This window comes from Mizuhopecten yessoensis, unplaced genomic scaffold, assembly GCF_002113885.1.
Source record: "Mizuhopecten yessoensis strain PY_sf001 unplaced genomic scaffold, ASM211388v2 scaffold8071, whole genome shotgun sequence".
Taxonomy (NCBI): domain Eukaryota; kingdom Metazoa; phylum Mollusca; class Bivalvia; order Pectinida; family Pectinidae; genus Mizuhopecten; species Mizuhopecten yessoensis.
This window is the reverse complement of record NW_018407364.1, coordinates 2,189,355-2,207,250: the sequence shown is the minus strand read 5'-3', so window position 1 is coordinate 2,207,250 and position 17,896 is coordinate 2,189,355. Positions and strand designations below refer to the sequence as shown.

General features: G+C 35.1%; 1 protein-coding gene across 1 annotated transcript in view; it reads right to left on the bottom strand.

The window, feature by feature from the left end:
* The window catches only part of LOC110454860 (transient receptor potential cation channel subfamily M member 2-like), a 39,779-nt gene extending 22,202 nt beyond the window's left edge, over nucleotides 1-17,577 (bottom strand). Inside the window, exons 1-17 of the mRNA XM_021504609.1 lie at nucleotides 17,338-17,577; nucleotides 15,753-15,837; nucleotides 14,485-14,637; nucleotides 13,574-13,768; nucleotides 12,747-12,929; nucleotides 12,090-12,311; nucleotides 11,284-11,482; nucleotides 9,771-9,981; nucleotides 9,445-9,592; nucleotides 8,006-8,099; nucleotides 7,038-7,165; nucleotides 6,723-6,917; nucleotides 5,872-6,027; nucleotides 4,754-4,932; nucleotides 4,022-4,274; nucleotides 2,201-2,294; nucleotides 1,295-1,410 (exon numbers count right to left, since the gene is read on the bottom strand). Coding sequence (XP_021360284.1) covers nucleotides 1,295-1,410; nucleotides 2,201-2,294; nucleotides 4,022-4,274; nucleotides 4,754-4,932; nucleotides 5,872-6,027; nucleotides 6,723-6,917; nucleotides 7,038-7,165; nucleotides 8,006-8,099; nucleotides 9,445-9,592; nucleotides 9,771-9,981; nucleotides 11,284-11,482; nucleotides 12,090-12,311; nucleotides 12,747-12,929; nucleotides 13,574-13,768; nucleotides 14,485-14,637; nucleotides 15,753-15,755 — 2,529 coding nt within the window. The 5' untranslated portion in view covers nucleotides 15,756-15,837; nucleotides 17,338-17,577. The remainder of the gene's footprint in view (nucleotides 1-1,294; nucleotides 1,411-2,200; nucleotides 2,295-4,021; nucleotides 4,275-4,753; nucleotides 4,933-5,871; nucleotides 6,028-6,722; nucleotides 6,918-7,037; nucleotides 7,166-8,005; nucleotides 8,100-9,444; nucleotides 9,593-9,770; nucleotides 9,982-11,283; nucleotides 11,483-12,089; nucleotides 12,312-12,746; nucleotides 12,930-13,573; nucleotides 13,769-14,484; nucleotides 14,638-15,752; nucleotides 15,838-17,337) is intronic.
* Between the last annotated feature and the right edge of the window lie 319 nt (nucleotides 17,578-17,896).

Here is a 17,896-nt window from a genome sequence, read left to right as displayed (position 1 = left end):
AAAGTAGGAGGAGATCCCTGGACAAAAAATCAAATACTGAAATGAACAAAGGGCAATAACTTTTGCAAAATTTTTTGAATCAAAATTCTTTTACGGGAGACACAACTTCATATCATGATTATAATGTTTATAAAGTTTCAAAGAGATCGGTCGAAAAATGTAGGAGATTGCCGGACAAACAAAAGTTTACGCCGGCCCGACGGACAGACGGACAACCCCATACCATAATACTCCCGTCAAAATTAGGAATATTCTTATTTCATAATCATATATTTCACAAGTCCAAAGGACCAGTTAGGTTAGGTGATTCTCTAGTCCTTGCTGAAATCTACTAGTCCCGGACTAGCGGACCAGTATTAGTGTCGACCCCTGCCTCCCTTTTCTGTGTGACAGTTTTAGGTATACCTCTTGATATCATCCTTCTTGTATATGTTCTGATTGCCTTTGTGAATTATTCCTGTTTAACAAGGACCAACTCATCAGCTAAGATAATTTTGTATGGTTTTTAGTACACTGGTGCATAAAAAAAACTTCGACAATTACATTTACTTTGTGTGATGAAACATTACAGAACGTCTAGATAGGTCTATATTTTGATATTTCATTTCATTTCTTTTCATTTCAGAATATTTATTGTTCAGATCTTAGATACAAAGGAATTGGGCAACAGGCAAAGCCTATGAGCGCCCTCTCCTTACAGTTATAAACAGTTTACACACATCATATTGAATCGAAGTAATGATAAAACATTTATATTATGTACATGAATATTGATATTTGCATGTCATTATTAATTTTTTGATAATTGTTGTACAAAAACCAGATTTTACAAAAAAAATGGCAATTAAAATGATGCTGGTGGACAGAGCACATAGTAAAAGTATGTACTGGTATCATTCCACACAGCAAAGTCATGAGATAAACAAGTAAGTGTAATCTAGTTAAAGCGTCTTGTATCTTTAACGAATCTCTTAACCATCTCCAAGATACTTATGTTCATATTGATATCAAGTCTTTGACATCCATAAAGAAAAGTCTGGGTATTTAATGGAATAATGTCATTAAAAGCAGAAATGGAGTTCAGGAGAATTTGTCTTTGATTAGTATACAGAGTACAATGGAAGAAGAAGTGATCACAGTCCTCAACAGGAGAACTACATAAGCAGGCAGGGGTATCAATTAGGTGAGATTCAAATAGATCTGAATTCAGGTTACTGGCACAGTTTCTAAGTTGACATAAGGTAATATTAAATTTTCGATCACCATTGTAATGATATTTCATTACTGTCTTTACATTGCTTAGTTCATTCTCCAGCATTGATTTAGATGATGGCAGTCCTGCATCCTCTTCATCATTACTGTCAGTTGTCTCCCCTTCCTCCTCCTCCTCATCTTCCATCAAAATGGTGTCTACAATCATATTCATTGGAGAAATATTTTACAACATATAGAAATTATATATGTTATGGCATTTCGAAATCATATACGCATTTTGTATAGTAAATGGGAAAAAAAACCCATTAAATTCAAATTTGTACTATTGCAACAAAGACGATTCCACTGTGAAAGTAACCTTACTTAAAGGTCCTGCTGAAGAGGAGCTTAAGTACGGAGCTACGTAAATATAAGTGTCATTTAACCATGCCAGATCTTAGGATATGTCTGATAAAATCATATTCAGTCTGGTAAAAAAAAAAAAATGCTAGAACAAGGAAAGGAAAAACATCATAAATGTAACTGCTGAATAAATCTAATGTGGTTTGAAAACATTTGTTTACTCATCTATTAAAGCATTTCTTCATGTCAACATTTAGAATTTTCTTCCTTAACATAATCTTCATAGATAACATTATGAATCCTACATTTAATAAAAGGAAAAGCTGTCATAATCATAAGCAACTGATTCATTTACTTTATGGATGTAATGTGATTCTAGTAAAATTGATTATGAATTGATAATAATAAAATTATTTTAAAATTTGATTGTAAGCATTCACAAAACAAAATTCATTTTCTGAGCATACACGCACCCATTTCTTGGTATGTTGGCCAAGAAAGTGCAATGTGTATGCTTAGAAAGTGATTTTTTTATCAGAGAAAATCTTATGCCATTATGATTTTTTTTCTATTTATGGCTTAATTACATTGTCTTTCCCTGTACATGTATAATATGGACATCAGAAAAATATGAAACACTTACCATTCACTGTGATACCCTTTACTCTTCTGAGAGCACCAGGTGAGAAGTTTATCCAAATAAACATCGGAAATATTAGAAAAACACTGGCCAAGATCTAAAAAAAAGAAAAGGATTTACATTAATATTGTCATGCACTTTTTTGTACATAGATATTTTATATATTTTTTCTGTATGTAACGACCGTGCCCATTTCTATAGCACAAACTTTTGGGAGCAGACAACGCTTAACCTTCTGGAACACCTGGTCTTTATCACCTTCTGATTCAATGGTCTCCACATAAATCTTCCCTTTATATTTTGCATGGTCTTATCGATTTTGAGTAAGATTTATGGTTTTGGTGGCACTTCGTAATGCTCTTGTTTTTTGGGATATAGACTAATGAAGTAACAATGCTGTCTTTCTGAAAAATTCACATCATTAAGATGCTTTCTCATATTTATTCTAACATCACTTAGGGAAGCACATAAAGTGATACACACACAATATATTTTTGATATGAATGTACAGTAAAACCCCGCTAAACTCAAACTCGTAGGGTCAAAATCAATAGTTCGAGAAATACATGGTATTCGACGAATCCAAGGTTCGACAGACATCGTCATTTTGTTATGAGGTGGGACAACAGACAGTACGAGCACTGCAAATATTGCAGATAGTAGATGATAGAAGAAAAAAGAAGTTTAATCAAGATGACAGCATTTAATAAGATTTAAAATAGCAAAACAATGAAAACATATAGCCACCAGTACTAAGAAAGTAAATAAAATTCAAAAGCCACATGTGGAACGTACTTGTCGTTTTGACATAGTCCACCATACTGTAATCGGCTACCTTAATTTTACAAAATGTTGTAACGAGAGGAAAAATGTTGAATCCTTGTTATCATAATGTTGATTGCTAACGAAACAAGATAACACAAAGCGTGACATTATCCCCCATGCCCTGCTGTTTAAAGAAAGACACACAATCATATATATAATTATATGTTAACATTACAATAACAGGTATTAACCCCATTCCACCACTGTTACTGATACTTTGATGTAGATCATCTTTTACAAAACACTGATGACTTCCCCATCAAAAAAACCTTGATTAGAGCACTAGCTTCATATATATAAGTGTACAAAACTTCCTGTATGCATCTTGAATGCAAATGGCTCCAATAGAGTGCTAGGTCGATAAGTGTATAAGTAAAATTTCAATTTGATATTTCTAATAGTTTTGAGATCATGCTTCAGAAACCTAAAATTTCGTATTTTTGCCTTTTCCATGGCAACAGAAAAAGAAACAAGCAAATTCCTGGAATTTATATCTCCCGCTTTCAGGACATATTGTAGGTAAACATTATTGAGGTTAGGTTAAAACATGTGAGTATCACGCTGTTGAGACATAATGTATAGCTTGAAACTTGTAAGAAAAAAAAGCCTTATCTAATATTGCGTTGACAGACAGACAGACTGCAGCCTCTGCCTCGAGACATGTTGATGGCAGTGCCAGTGTGATGCAAAGGTAAAATATCTGTCAGGCTGACACGTCACGCCTGTTCGAGGAATAGATAGGATTAATACTATGACCATGAAGAGTCAGAGACAAATTTTTGGTCGAGGAATACGGGTAATAAAGGGAATAACAGTTCGACTAATCTGGGGTTACTTTACAAAAATATGTACAAACTCGGTCGGGACCAAACAAACTGTTCGACGAATCAGAGGTATTCGAGTTATAAACCAAGTTCGAGGAAGTGGGGTTTTACTGTAATTTAGAAAGGAAAATGTGTGTCACTGGAGACTATAAGGATATATTGATAAGTTATTTACCTTGAACCAATAGGGGAGTCTGAAGATGCCCCAGGGAACTTCTTTGACATGTATGGCACCAAACAGTTTCTTTGTGAGCCACTTCTGACAGCAGGGGTGTGCAATAAAGTTCATGTAATTTGCATCGTGGGCTATCTCTAGTGTGGTCTTGTTGTTGAAGTGTGGTAGAGGTTTACACAGGATGTTGTAGGCCTGAGCACTGGAGTCGCGGAAACTTATGTCCAATACACCCAGGGCTATCTTACCAAAATCACTGTAACATATACACATCTAGATTAGGCCTGAATACTAGTGTAGTGAAAACCGATTTATCCATTCATTGCATCAAAGGTTACATAACACGACTTCACTAGTTCTTGATTAAATATGAGTTGTAAACTTCACAATGGGTTTTTTTCTTCCTTTGTTTTTTTCTTGTTTTTTGGAGTGGGTTGAGTATATTTTTTTTGTATTACAAATTTCTCTTTTTTTTTCAAGGTTAATTTAAAAAAAAAATGAATTCTTAAAATTGTTCTCATTTCATCTTTATACTTTATTTACTTGCAAAAGGAAACGGTAGCAGGACATGAATCATATAATTAAAGGGACGTATAATTATAATTCCACAAGTTTTATGTCCACAGCTTGTAGATTGTATTTCTATGTTAAGGAAATATACAGGTAAGGCTGAAGAATTTTTACTGATACATTGTTTACTGGCAAATTGTTATACCTCCAACAGCTTCAACTCACTTAGCATTGTTTTCCATCTCTGTGCGGAGATACAGCTCTATGCAGTTTTTCGCAAGCTCCCTGTACATGTTGCTACAAATGAGAGCCATGGCTATGGGTTCCTCACATCTCTGCCACAGAACCTTGGCCAGCTTGTGGCGATTCATCAGTACTGCCCAGACGATCAGGCAGTTCAGTGCCTGCAGCAAAACATTAAGCAATCAACAACAGGGGCATGAATTGAGATTTATATCACCCGTACTTCATAGAGACATTTTCCACGGCAAGCTTATTCTAACAGTAACCTGTGAGTTCTAGAAAGCAAATATTTCTATTAAAGGAACAAACCTAAGAATTTCAAAACTACCTTGAATTTTCATAAATGCAAAAGTTAGCATTTTCCCACATAGGTAACCATGGAGATAGCACTGTGTGAAATCAAAGCTGTAGAGAATGCTATACAGAGTAATTATTTTATTTAAGGATTAACTTGAATATATTTTTCATGTTATGGGGAGATATAACACAAAAAACCGGAGTGTACTCTAAATAAACTGTGAAAGAGTACACTCCGGTTTATCAATTTATTCATAATAGCTAAATGGGAATGTTTTGACCTAAGTTTAAAAAGAGTTCCTTTATTTTGTTCAGAAGTCTGGGACAGAGAAGAGTACAGCTAAAAAGGTCTCTCTTTTGTTGGTAGCCAATTACAAAACGCTTGGATTACATTATCATTGAAATCCAAGAATTCTGCTCTCAATACATATATCTTCCCTACAGTCCTAGATTATATCTATTAAAACAGTTTTATTCAACTACAAGTGCATTTCTTAACTACTTTTGGGCTATAATAGAATGATGTACTTATGAAAAAATAGTGTGATGAATCTTCAAGGTCCTGCAGGCCATACAATTTTATTTTTATTTCTTTTAAATGTTAGAAAAACTGACTTAAATGTATATATATTTACACCTGGTTTCATTCAAAACAAAAGTCACACAAAGTGTTCTGAACCAAAATATTTTGTACATGCCTTCTCAATGTCTCATAAGTTTTTAATGAAACAGCGCATCTTTAAGAATGATCATGTGATTTACATTTATAAATGAATATATTAGGCTGTATTACACTGATTTACCTTACTCTCAGCGACAGCAGGATTCGAGACGTACAGTCCAGCAGAATTCATGGAAAGCTCATATGGTTGAACAAAATCCTTGATGCGACTCAATTTGTATATAAGACGATTTAGATCATTGGAAAGAAATTCTTTCTGCAAGGGTTGGTCTGCCTCCTGGAAAAGAAATCATGTTGGCACATCATTTCTACAGAAGTAAAACATCTAGACATTTATTGTTATACCTGGTAATTAACGGTGATGAATTAATGTAGGCATGTTTTTATCAATGATATAACAAATGAGGTAATATAGACATATTATCACATTACATATATATAGTGCACTACCTGGCTGGAATAAGTCATTCTGTGTTTTACAATATTATTTATACAATAAATACAGTTTGCAGATTTCACAGTAACTGCCTTTAATATCAGATGCTGATTATTGGTCCTATGCCACCTTGCTGAATGCCTCTACATGTGTGTGCCCCTGTGTGTGTGCTGGAGGCATGTTTGAGAGGAGGGACTATGCTTCCGATGCTTTCTCTTCAAAGATCAAATTAAACCCACTGAAACATTACAGCATACACACCCTATCATCCACCAAAGAATTATTTTTATTCCCACTCCCACCTGGGTTATAGGAGTTGTGTGGGCAGGAGTAGATCACTTTCTCTAAATTTCTTTAATACCACGACTTTGGGGATTGAACCCTGGTTACCACGACTTTGGGGATTGAACCCTGGTTGTCTAAGTAGAAGGTAAGAATATTAATCACTCTGCCAGATCTGCTCATTGAGGAGACCATGAAGTATCAATAACTCAACTAAAACCCCATAAGAATTACAACACTGTGTTAATACTTACCACACTGCTAAAATTCAGAGCTCCTTCTAAGCATATTGTTGTGAAAAACTCCCGCTCCTGAGCTCTTTCAAAGAGAAGCTTGAATTTTTTGTGGTTCAAAAACTTGTGAATCTGAATCCCGTGATCAAGAAACAGGTCAACAAACTCCTCTCTATCTGTTTTCAGCAAGGCCTTTTCTAACAGCTCTTTGTTCAACTGAAAAATATATTTTGATGTGACATTTTATGAATAACATCTGTCATATATACCTACAGAGAAATATGTTCATTCCAATATTGGTGGGATTCAACAGCATCAGCCGTACAACAGACTCACCTTAATTTTGGCGAAGTCATCACGCTGGAATATCTGAGACTGTACCAGGTCAGGACGGTTCCAGTCGAGAATTAACTGCAGATCCTTGTACAACTGTTCCTTCCACTTACTTGCAACTTGTTTCTCTGCTGTCATTAAAAGAAGTTCATCTCAAAACTCAAACAGGACAATGTTGAAAGATATTAATTAAAGGATGTGGAATCAGGGACTTCAGGAAACATCCCCCGACTGTCAATTTCCACTAAGAAAACTTTGTGTATTTTTTTTTTAATTTTCCTCATTTGTAGATCCCCCAAGATCAGACCCTGGATGTGTCATTGTGGAAGTCATATGAGCCATTCCATCTCTCTAACATTACAGTTGGACTATATCATTACAATTCTAGTTGTATAGTTTTCCACTTACCTCCTATATATTCAGATACATTGTATGCAGTGATTTGATGAATTTTAAGCTAATTAGGTAAGAAAGTTTAACATAAATCTTTTATTAGTGACCCCAAAAGAACCCGTGACAAAGCCTGAATGGGACTTAAATACGACGCCTGTCGTTGAAGTTTTACTGTCTTGAGATGAAAGATTAGATACACCAAAGTTCATTACTGAATTTCTGTCTGATATTTGTAATGATTATGCATACAATAGGTAAATCATGGCAAAAGAGAAAATATTAAGAAACAAATGAAATTTATCAACTTTAGAAAACAATAATATATATAGACCTTTATGCCTGTTGAAATCAGCAATTTATACTACAGTATAGGTATACATTAAATATATTTGCATATATGCAAGAATGTTGCTGATAGTGATATGTATGTGTATAATTAGGGTCATTCGATTCTTGGACACTGTTTTTTTTTTTCATTATACTTACTTTTACCATAAGATTTGATAATGATGTGTGTATACTTTTACCAAAAAAATCAAAAAAATCTTATAGTTAACGATCATTTTTTATCAACTTACATTTGAATAAAGCCTTAAGTAAATACTTGTCCAAGTCTTTTAAATTAGCATCCCAGCCTTGCATGTTCACCACCGTCATAAATGTCTGGTCGTCCTGTTGGTAATCACATTAAGTGAAATATAGTGGTAAAGAAGAACAATGACAAAAATTAACTTCAACTGTGAGTAAATGGAATGTTATCCATCTTGAGTGTAAGGCAAAGAAATCCAACCAAGAGAGAAAGTTCTTTTTACACAACCAATAAAATTTTCTATGTGACATTTCGATGACTAGTACGATATGTACACTGTCACCTTCATCAGACAAATGACCAGTGAAACGCTTTAAACAAAGCATAGCTGAATCAAGTCATTTCGGTACATATATAACAACTAATATACATACGCTTACAGCATAGCTGAAATCGACATCGATTTTGTGGACAACTCGTACACATTTTACACCTTTGTGTGCATACACTTCACTGGTCATTTGTCTGATGAAGGCGACAGTGTATATACCATACTACTAGTCATCGAAACATCACATAGAAACACTTATTGGTCGTGTAAAAAGAACTTTTCATAATCCATTCTTACCAACCTGAAGAAAATGTTTAGAAAAAGGGTTTATATTACCTCCAAGGATCCTACTTTGAGAGCCGAGATTTCTTGTCATACTCTCAAGATAAGGAATGATTAGTTTTCTCCAACTCCTTGAAACAGATGTTTTGGTGATTTCATTGCTTATATATATAGGATCTAACATGAGTTTCCATTTCATATGAGATTTATGAAACGAGTCTAAGAATTTTTCAATTTAGCAAGCCTCTGGCGAGCTAAAAATGAAAATTTGTGACAAGTTTCATAAATTTCATATGAAAGGAAAACGAGTGTAAGATCCTTTTTATCACGTAATCAGGATTTGTGGCATTTATTCCTGTAAAACGACAATTTTCAAGCTTGAAGCGTAAAAAGCCGCCAATTTGACTTCAGTGTGCAAGTTTGTGACCTTATGTACTTGTCCTAGACGTGACATCACAATTGAAGCTTACAACCAATCACAGGCCTGATAGGTGACATATTATATGGGTTAATACGCAAAAAAATATGACATGGGTATATATTCACTGCATAACACAGTACATTATGTGATAAAATAATTTACATATTAATCTTGAGGCTGACAGTGAATTGACCTATAGGTAAAATGGGAGACAACTCTGTGATGGATGGGAGCATATACATTGCACACTTGGGATCAACAGAGAAATTACTCAAGCCCAGTACGGGAGGCAAGTCTGTGAAGGGTTTGACAAAGAGTATCTTAACCAAATCAGTAATCTTTCATTGAAACATAAATACAGATATGTATACAGTATAGATGATAATTTAGGTAATGACAAACAGAATTATAAGTTTTGAACACATTTACGTGTGTATTTTCGTGCTGTACTAACCTCCTGTGCTAAATCTACACAGTTCAATATTTTGTCTCTGAACTCATTTCTAGCTAGGTCATTGTCCTTAAAGTCGCTGGGGTATGTTTTACTTATCATTTTGATTAGTTCTGGTTTCAGAAACGTTTCCAAAAAGTCTGGATCAGTCCTACAAAAAAAAAAATATATATAAAAAACATATTTATAACACACTGAAAACTTTTATGGTAAAATGACATTGTCATTACTTCGGCCAATAGAAAACTTGAGAACTTGAAAAATATTTTTTGCATAATGAATTTATTCAAAAGGTTGAGACACAAATAGTTCTTAATGTAGATAGCAACCTTTCTTGAGTTTCCTGATAGGCGAATGCTAAGAGGTCAGCGAACCCTCCACTCCCCTTGAGTACAACCACCGGCATCTTGTTGCTGAGGTAGAACAGTATGTGTTCCACATTCTTAGGGGAGCCCTGAACCAGCAGACCAATCACTGGTATTGTTTTGTCATTTGGTTGGTGCATGTCATTAAAACCGCTCGTATTGCTCTCGTCAGAACCTACAGTTAAATAAAAATAAATAAATGAATAAATTAATGATTTACAGATAGCACATTCTGGACATGAAATCTGGTTTTAAGTCTGGAAAGCTTGGTTTACTAATGTAATAGGGGGCATTGTAATGCAATAGACATTCAAACCGGAGTTCAATTTACAAGTTTATTATCTGCAACAGACGAACACAGGACAAGTACAGATGACTGACTGATTTAAGATATGTAGTACAGACGTACCATCACTCTGTGTGTGGCACAAAGCCATAAGGGAACGTAAACTCCCCTTACACTTCCTAGCCAAAGGCCAGACGTACAGCGTACTGTCTCATATTTACTTCTTAGACTTCGTCCAAACGTGTTGATCTGTCATTGTCACAAATCACAACTGACCACAGACAATAGTACTGGCACCAAACTGACCACTTAAATCTAACCAATCAAAAAACGCCAAATTGGACAACAACCAATGAGAACATAGAAACAAATCTATAACTTTTCAACTTTACAGAACACTACAGACGGTACAAGACGATACAGTACAATCACGGTGGACAAAAAGTGACACAACATTTAGGTTATAACGTATAATCATTGTCCCTGTTACACTAATGTTAATAGTTAATCTCTCCTATATCTGGTCAATCTATACAGTCAAACTTGTCTTTTGTAGACTCGTATATATATATTTATACTGTATATATACTATATATATACTGTATATATACTGTATATATACTGTATATATATATATACTGAATACTCTCTTATCACAACAGTTTTGTTCCCTTGGCACTTCTTTCCTTTATTAGATTCTGTCAAATACAAATGAGGCATTATGGTGAAATCAAAGCTAACATTTTTTCAATGTTTGATAAAGAAAACTTCTGTTGTTTTTCACATTAGTTCAAATAAAATTCTTTGGAATTCAATTACAAAGAGGAACAATTTATATTAAGAAAGAATTCAGAGAAAAGAAAGTTTCATATGCACATTTTTTTTATGGAGACTAGCATTAACTCCGAAAAAAATATCCTTGTTTATTGATGGTGATATCATTTCCATAACATTACACTGTTTGATGAGCCATAATAACCTCCAAAACAAAAGTGTCTTTTGAAAGTACAATGAAAAGTACATTCTGTATTTCTTGATCACATAATTTGCTTTTCTTGGTTTACCGGTATAAAATCAATTTTAGTGAATTTTATATGTTGTTCAGTATAAATCGGAAACAGTTGGCATAGCTAAAATAACTTTTCCCTCACTAATACCCTCCTTATACTCGATATCGTTGGATAATCTTACCCCAGCTGAAAACCCTTCTAAGTCGGCGTGGTCGTCCTAATTGATACTCAAACGCCTTTTCCAATGTACATCTGATGTTCGTGAAGAGCATGCGGTCCAGGTCTTCCTCCTCTACTATCATAAAGTGGGTGTGGTCAGGGTTAAGCTCGTACTTGTCACTGTCAGGTTGGTGACCCTCGTTCTTCAGCCCCACCCCTTCCTGTCAAAAACATTTATTTGTTAACATTACACCAGGCAACCACATCAGCATGTTGTTTGACTGTCAAACACATTGTTTCTTGTGGATAATGGGTAGATGTTTTCTGTTTTTACCAAACATATTGCCATTAAATACTAGCAAAACACTAAAGCAAATTATTACACATTTTAAAAATCATCAATTCAATTTTTATGATATATCATAATTATTATGTCATTTATTTGATATATAATCACCACAGAAAATATAAAACAGTACTACTAATAAAAGAAGTCATGATAAATGTCTCCAGTATATATATACATTCCATTACCATTTAGCAAATTTTAGCAATTTTCCAGGACTGGATACTCCTATTTTCCAGTGAAAAGTACCAACCTCAATTCCAGATCTTTTAAGGACCCATATGAACCATATGTGTAAGTAATCCACAAATAGTTATTTTCACTATCATTTTGTACATAGATTAACTCATCCACCCCTGAAATTTTATAATAAACTATTCCAACCTTTGAATTGGAAGAGTTCAAATGTGTCTTCAGGGATGATTGAGTTAATCTGACAAGTTCACTTTTGAAATCACTATTAAAACTCAACACCAACTTACAGATCCATCTAGCTTGTCACCATACTTCAGGCCGTCCTTTGGTAGGATCCCAATCAGTGTGAGTTTCTGGAATTTTTGAACGGCATCGGGGCGAATCATGCTTTGCTGTGTACGATTGCTAATTCGCCGAGCTTTCTCCTCCCGTATAGCGTCTCCAATCATCTTGGACACGCCTCCATCTAGTCCACTCGTAACAATCCACATTTCAGTTGTGTTGGCTGCCTAAAAAGTTTCATCAGAATGAACGGAAATCCTTGACATGTAAAATCATAGTGGCTCCTTATCATTAGATACTTTCACAAAACAAACAATACATTTTCTTGTCTTGACTGTTATTTACTAGAAAATGTAGAAGCTAATTACATGTATTAGCGAAAAATAAATCTAGATTGACCAATATCATATTGAACACAAATCAATTTGATATTTATATTAGTTAAATATAAACTGAATACACATATGTTTTTAATACAATGTGAGAGTCAGAAATTCAGATTGATTTGATGCATTTAGCTTGTAAAAAGATATCAATACTGTTTTAAATAGTCAAATTAATTGAGTGAGTTCTTAAAAAAAAAATGGAATAACGTTCACGTAGCAAATTGTCATTAATTAGGAAAGACTTGACAATTATCCAGAGGCAAATGATCTTGATACCTTGATAATGCCTTTCTGAAATTGTTTCTTAAATCGGAGGTTTTTCCATGGTTTGAAATGTTTCACTCCTGATATTACAGACAGCACAATCTTAGGGCTTCTCATCTTCCAGTAGGAGCCCAGGAAATGTGCAACATCCCAGCTCACAGTGTCACTGGGGATACACACATAGTGGCGCTTGGGCTGCAAGTGAATAACATCATCTACAAACGTCATACAGTCGTACTTACATACATACTTCAGACACTAGCAGTTACAAATATCATAATTTTACAAACATATATATAGTGAAACACCAGCAGAAGCAAATTACCAGGACCATTTACAAGCTAGCTCCGCACATTTGTGGGCCAAGTAGCATTTACATTGTTGTCCTAAAGAAATTTTCCAATGAAGCAATAGTTTAGTTAATGGCTAACATATTCATGCACATCCACATTTTTACAAAACTTTCAGAAAAATTAGATACAGCAACATATATTTTGCATAATTAATAATTTAAAATATCCCCAAGTAAATGGTAAGATCAGTGAATAACTTAACAGACTCCACATACATAACTCAACATAACATGCTGAACTAGCTCGAGTAATGGGGTTTTTCTTCCATTATTCTAATAAAAAATAACAGACTCAACATTACATACTGAACTAGCTCGAGTAATGTTTTTACTCCTTTCATTATTCCAATAAAAACAAACAGAAGAATGAAATTAAGAGCTGCCCATTCCAAACAGAAAGTCCCTTGCTGTTTTTGGACAGAGCCATACTGTTTCTATAACAGGGCAATCAGAAGAGAAAAGCATTTTAAAGCATTGAAATACGTACTTCTCTTTCTTGTTTCTGGCTATTCACATCCGAGAATTGGATATTACCACAGTCAAAAGGAGCATCATTATAGCGTGCACTGTCCTGGGTGTCAATGGAAAGCCCTCCAAAGGAAGTAACTGTCCGCTGGTTCAAATCTGCATCTTCATCGAAGAAATACCCTGTTTCTGACGGGTCCCCATCGACTATTGAGGACTGGAACAATGAAATGTATTGCACTAGTATGTAGTGTTAAAAAAAAATCTCTGCAGTCATATACATACATTTTTTCTTGTTTTAACTATCATGAACAACTTCGTTCACATTCTAAATTATCATAAAGTAATTGGAATTGTTTGTATTGAACACTTGCCTCCTCTGGACTGCAGTTCATATGTAAGATATACAGAAAACATAAATTTGTGCTCCTGATGCATAAGGCAAGATATTTTACAAAGCTGTCAATCAATATTATATATATAGTTTTATAGCTTCAAAAGTATAACAAAAATATGCAAAAACAAGATTTTACCAAAAAATGGGGCAGATTTTTTTTCACCTCAGAAATGGGGTTGTCATTGGAAATCTTAGAAACCTATACCTACATGTATGCCAAGGTAAAGCTTTTCCTGATCTGCAAAAACCTTTGCTTAAAGGTGCATGTTATAATGTATTATTACTTAATTTATTTATTATAGGTGAAGACCCCCTAAACTAAGTCTGGGGTTGACTGATCATGATCAGGTGAGCTAGTTTTCATCTGAATGAATAAAGATTCATCCAATGTCTGATTATACTCAGGGACCAAATTGCCTGTAGATCGATGCATGTGCCCCATCCTCAACCTGACCATATGATTCAAAGCTGAACACAAATCTTGACCCATTCTGTCTTAATTTAACAACGACATAGATGCGTGAACATATAGTCACCTCATTACTGTTGCTTGGACTGTATATTGTTGTAGAAGCAGATCTGACAACAGATCCAATCCGACATTTTGGACCAACATCCGGACTGCCAGCAGGCTCTAGTGCCACAGGGACGTAACTGGCAGTATGTCTCTCCTTGTTACTGCTTTCACTCTACAACACAACACAAACATCACAATCATGTTGTATCGAAAAATTTAATTATTTATTTTTCATGATGTACATATAATAATAGTGTGCTAATCTGTGTAGTGGCATCCTCGATACTCCAGGGGTTATACTCACTTTCGATATCTGAACCCCTGGAATATGTCATGGCAAAATTGAAATCGGAGTGAAGACTAGTTTGATCCTTTGATATACATCAAAAGAATTTGACAGTCCTGTACTGGTAAAACTGACTTGCTTTGAAGTGGGGTGTCACTCCTCTGTAATCTTTAAAGGACATGTATCAGCCTAGCGATTGGTCAGGGTTTTTTAATATGAGACCAACAAAATAGTTAGCCACTTGGCTTCAATTTAGCTATGACATATATATATATATATTCCAGGGGTGCAGAGAGCTAAAGTAAGCGTATATATACGTAACCCCTTAAGTATTGAGGAACATAAAATATTTTAAGTTTATATATATATATATATGAATAATCAAAATTTAAAATAGAGAATAATACATGCCTTTTTCCATATCACACCCAGTATCAGCCCAAGACTGCAATATCAGCCCAAGGGCTGATATTAGTCGAGGGTATGGGTTTTGGGATGTGATACGGAGAGGGCTGATATGGGGTTTGGGGTGTGATACGATGAGGGCTGATATGGGTTTTGGGGTGTGATACGGAGAGGGCTGATATGGGTTTTGGGGTGTGATACGATGAGGGCTGATTTTGGGGTGTGATACGGCTGATATGGGTTTTGGGGTGTGATACGGCAAGGGCTGATATGGGTTTTGGGGTGTGATACGATGAGGGCTGATATGGGTTTTGGGGTGTGATACGGCAAGGGCTGATATGGGTTTTGGGGTGTGATACAATGAGGGCTGATATGGGTTTTGGGGTGTGTTACGGCTAATATGGGTTTTGGGGTGTGATACGGCGAGGGCTGATATGGGTTAGAGCAATTGTGTTGTATCGCATAATATATATACAAAAAACCTGTATTTATTAGTAAGTATGTAATAAAAGCATGTATCAATGCATCATTTCTCTACCAATAACACTAGCTGATTTTTTGACAAATTTAATAATAATGCACTAACACGTATTTACCATTTTTTGTCATGTCCTAAACATGGTAAAATCATTGACAGAAATAACGGCAGGACACGGGCAGTCTCTCAGCAAGTTGCATGTCCTGAAAAAGTCAAAATATTTTTAAAGTATAGAAAAAAGGTGTGTATGTACACCCTAGGGAAAAAGTAACACTTTTTTTTAATTGTTGACATAAAATTATAAGATAAAATAATCAGATGATTGCTAAATAGAAATAATTAAGCAACTTCACTGGTTGAAAATCCACAATGTTAGGGTATAAAATCGGGAGTCTCCCTCCAAAATAGTGAGAGTTGACAAATATGCAATGACCAGATGAATGCTGTGATATACAACATGATGACATTGAATAAAATAAAGCTACAAAAAAATAATGTACATCTCTATACATATGTGACATGAAGAAATAAATAATTGGGAAAACTCTGCTAAAGTGCATTTATAAGCTGCAGGGTTTCTTTTACACTGTATTTGAAAGGGATATACAATGCTTGTTAAATGTTAACTAAGTACTGCTTTAAGGTATGTTGACAGACAAGGTCAAAATTAGCAACTGTGCTAAGAATGAATAAGGAAATTCATTGAAACATAAAAGGACACCACACTGAACTTTTTGGCGCTGTTTGTAAAACAGCTAGATGAACCAAACCACATGACAGCCATGCAATTTTGTTTCCGAGTACTTGTTTTTGTTTAATTTTCTTCAATGTCCTCGCAGATGTTAACTTTACTGGACTTTGTAAATCACTGGCAACCAGATAGCTCAATTGGTAGAGCGTCCGTCTACAGTTCTGAGGGTTCCGGGTTCAAAACCAAATCTGGCCGTACATTTCACTTTCTTCTAGCTGTTATAAATTTGGCACCGAACGAAATGTACCCACGGAAGGTGGTATAGGGTCTTGAGTGTCTTCTGGGGTCAAAGACTTTGTTAAAGGAGGGAAGAATATTAATGGTACATGTACATCTGTCTAGACTTTGGATGGTCTCGGGTTCGAACCCAGACTAACAGTGCATTTCTCTTTCTCCTGTTTCAAACGTAAACTTTCACTGAGTGTGACACCAAAAACGACTTTCAGTGTGCAAATGTACAGTGATCAATGCACACAAAGGTCAGGGCACAGAAACAGATCGATGTAGTGTAACAGGAGAGGCAAATGCACAGCCAGACTGGGGTTCAAACCTGGGACCCTCCAAACTCTAGACGGATGCTCTACCAATTGAGCTATCTGGTCGCCGACGATCAATTAACCCAGTCCTGACTCCAGTTCCGCTACATTGGCACAGAAACAGGTCCTCTGGCTGATGTTATTTATCAATTATGGACTTTTGTTGAGGTGAATGCGAAGTTATATATACCTGAGAAAGTGATATTGATGAAGACTTCCGTCATTTATAATCACTTTCTCAGGTTCATGCGACATTAACAACATATTCCTCGTCTTGTTCAATATAACTATTCGGGTCAATATAAAAGTCTTAAATTGTTATATTAGATATTAAATTTGTGTTTCTTTTATAATCCAACAAATGTACACAACTAGCGTTACAGCATGAAGTGATGTCATAAAGAGAAAATATTAACCTGTTTTTAAAAATAGAAACGCCAGATAAATATCACACATCACTGCAACCTCCGAGTGAATTTTATCCAACCAATGAGGATGTAAATTATTGCTGGGATGAATGTTGTCATCTAATGATTCATATGGTGTGTGCTAGTTTGACAAACATAATCTTTCTGCAAACATGAAACAAAAGTCTTGCCGATATTTTGCAATGTGTGATCTCGGAATTAGATGTTATCTAAGTCGGTGGTGTGAAGAATTCATTTTTAAAATACTAACGTCCCATCATGATTGGTTGGCCTGCATCACTTGCTAAATATGAACGATTACGCAACACGAAATAGCTATAGGCCTATGACAAGATTATGACGATAGGATGATTGGTACGAGCGGTTCTTGCAGTTCACGAAATCGCATCACACTTCCAAATATCACACAGAAACTCATTATCAAACCTGAACGAGTTAAGGTGGTCGATATGCACTCTAAACTGGTTTTCCGAAGCGTCTACACTGTTCTTCATTGATTTAAGCGTCAACATTACATGCTAATGATGTTTGAGAGTCTTCTACTTGT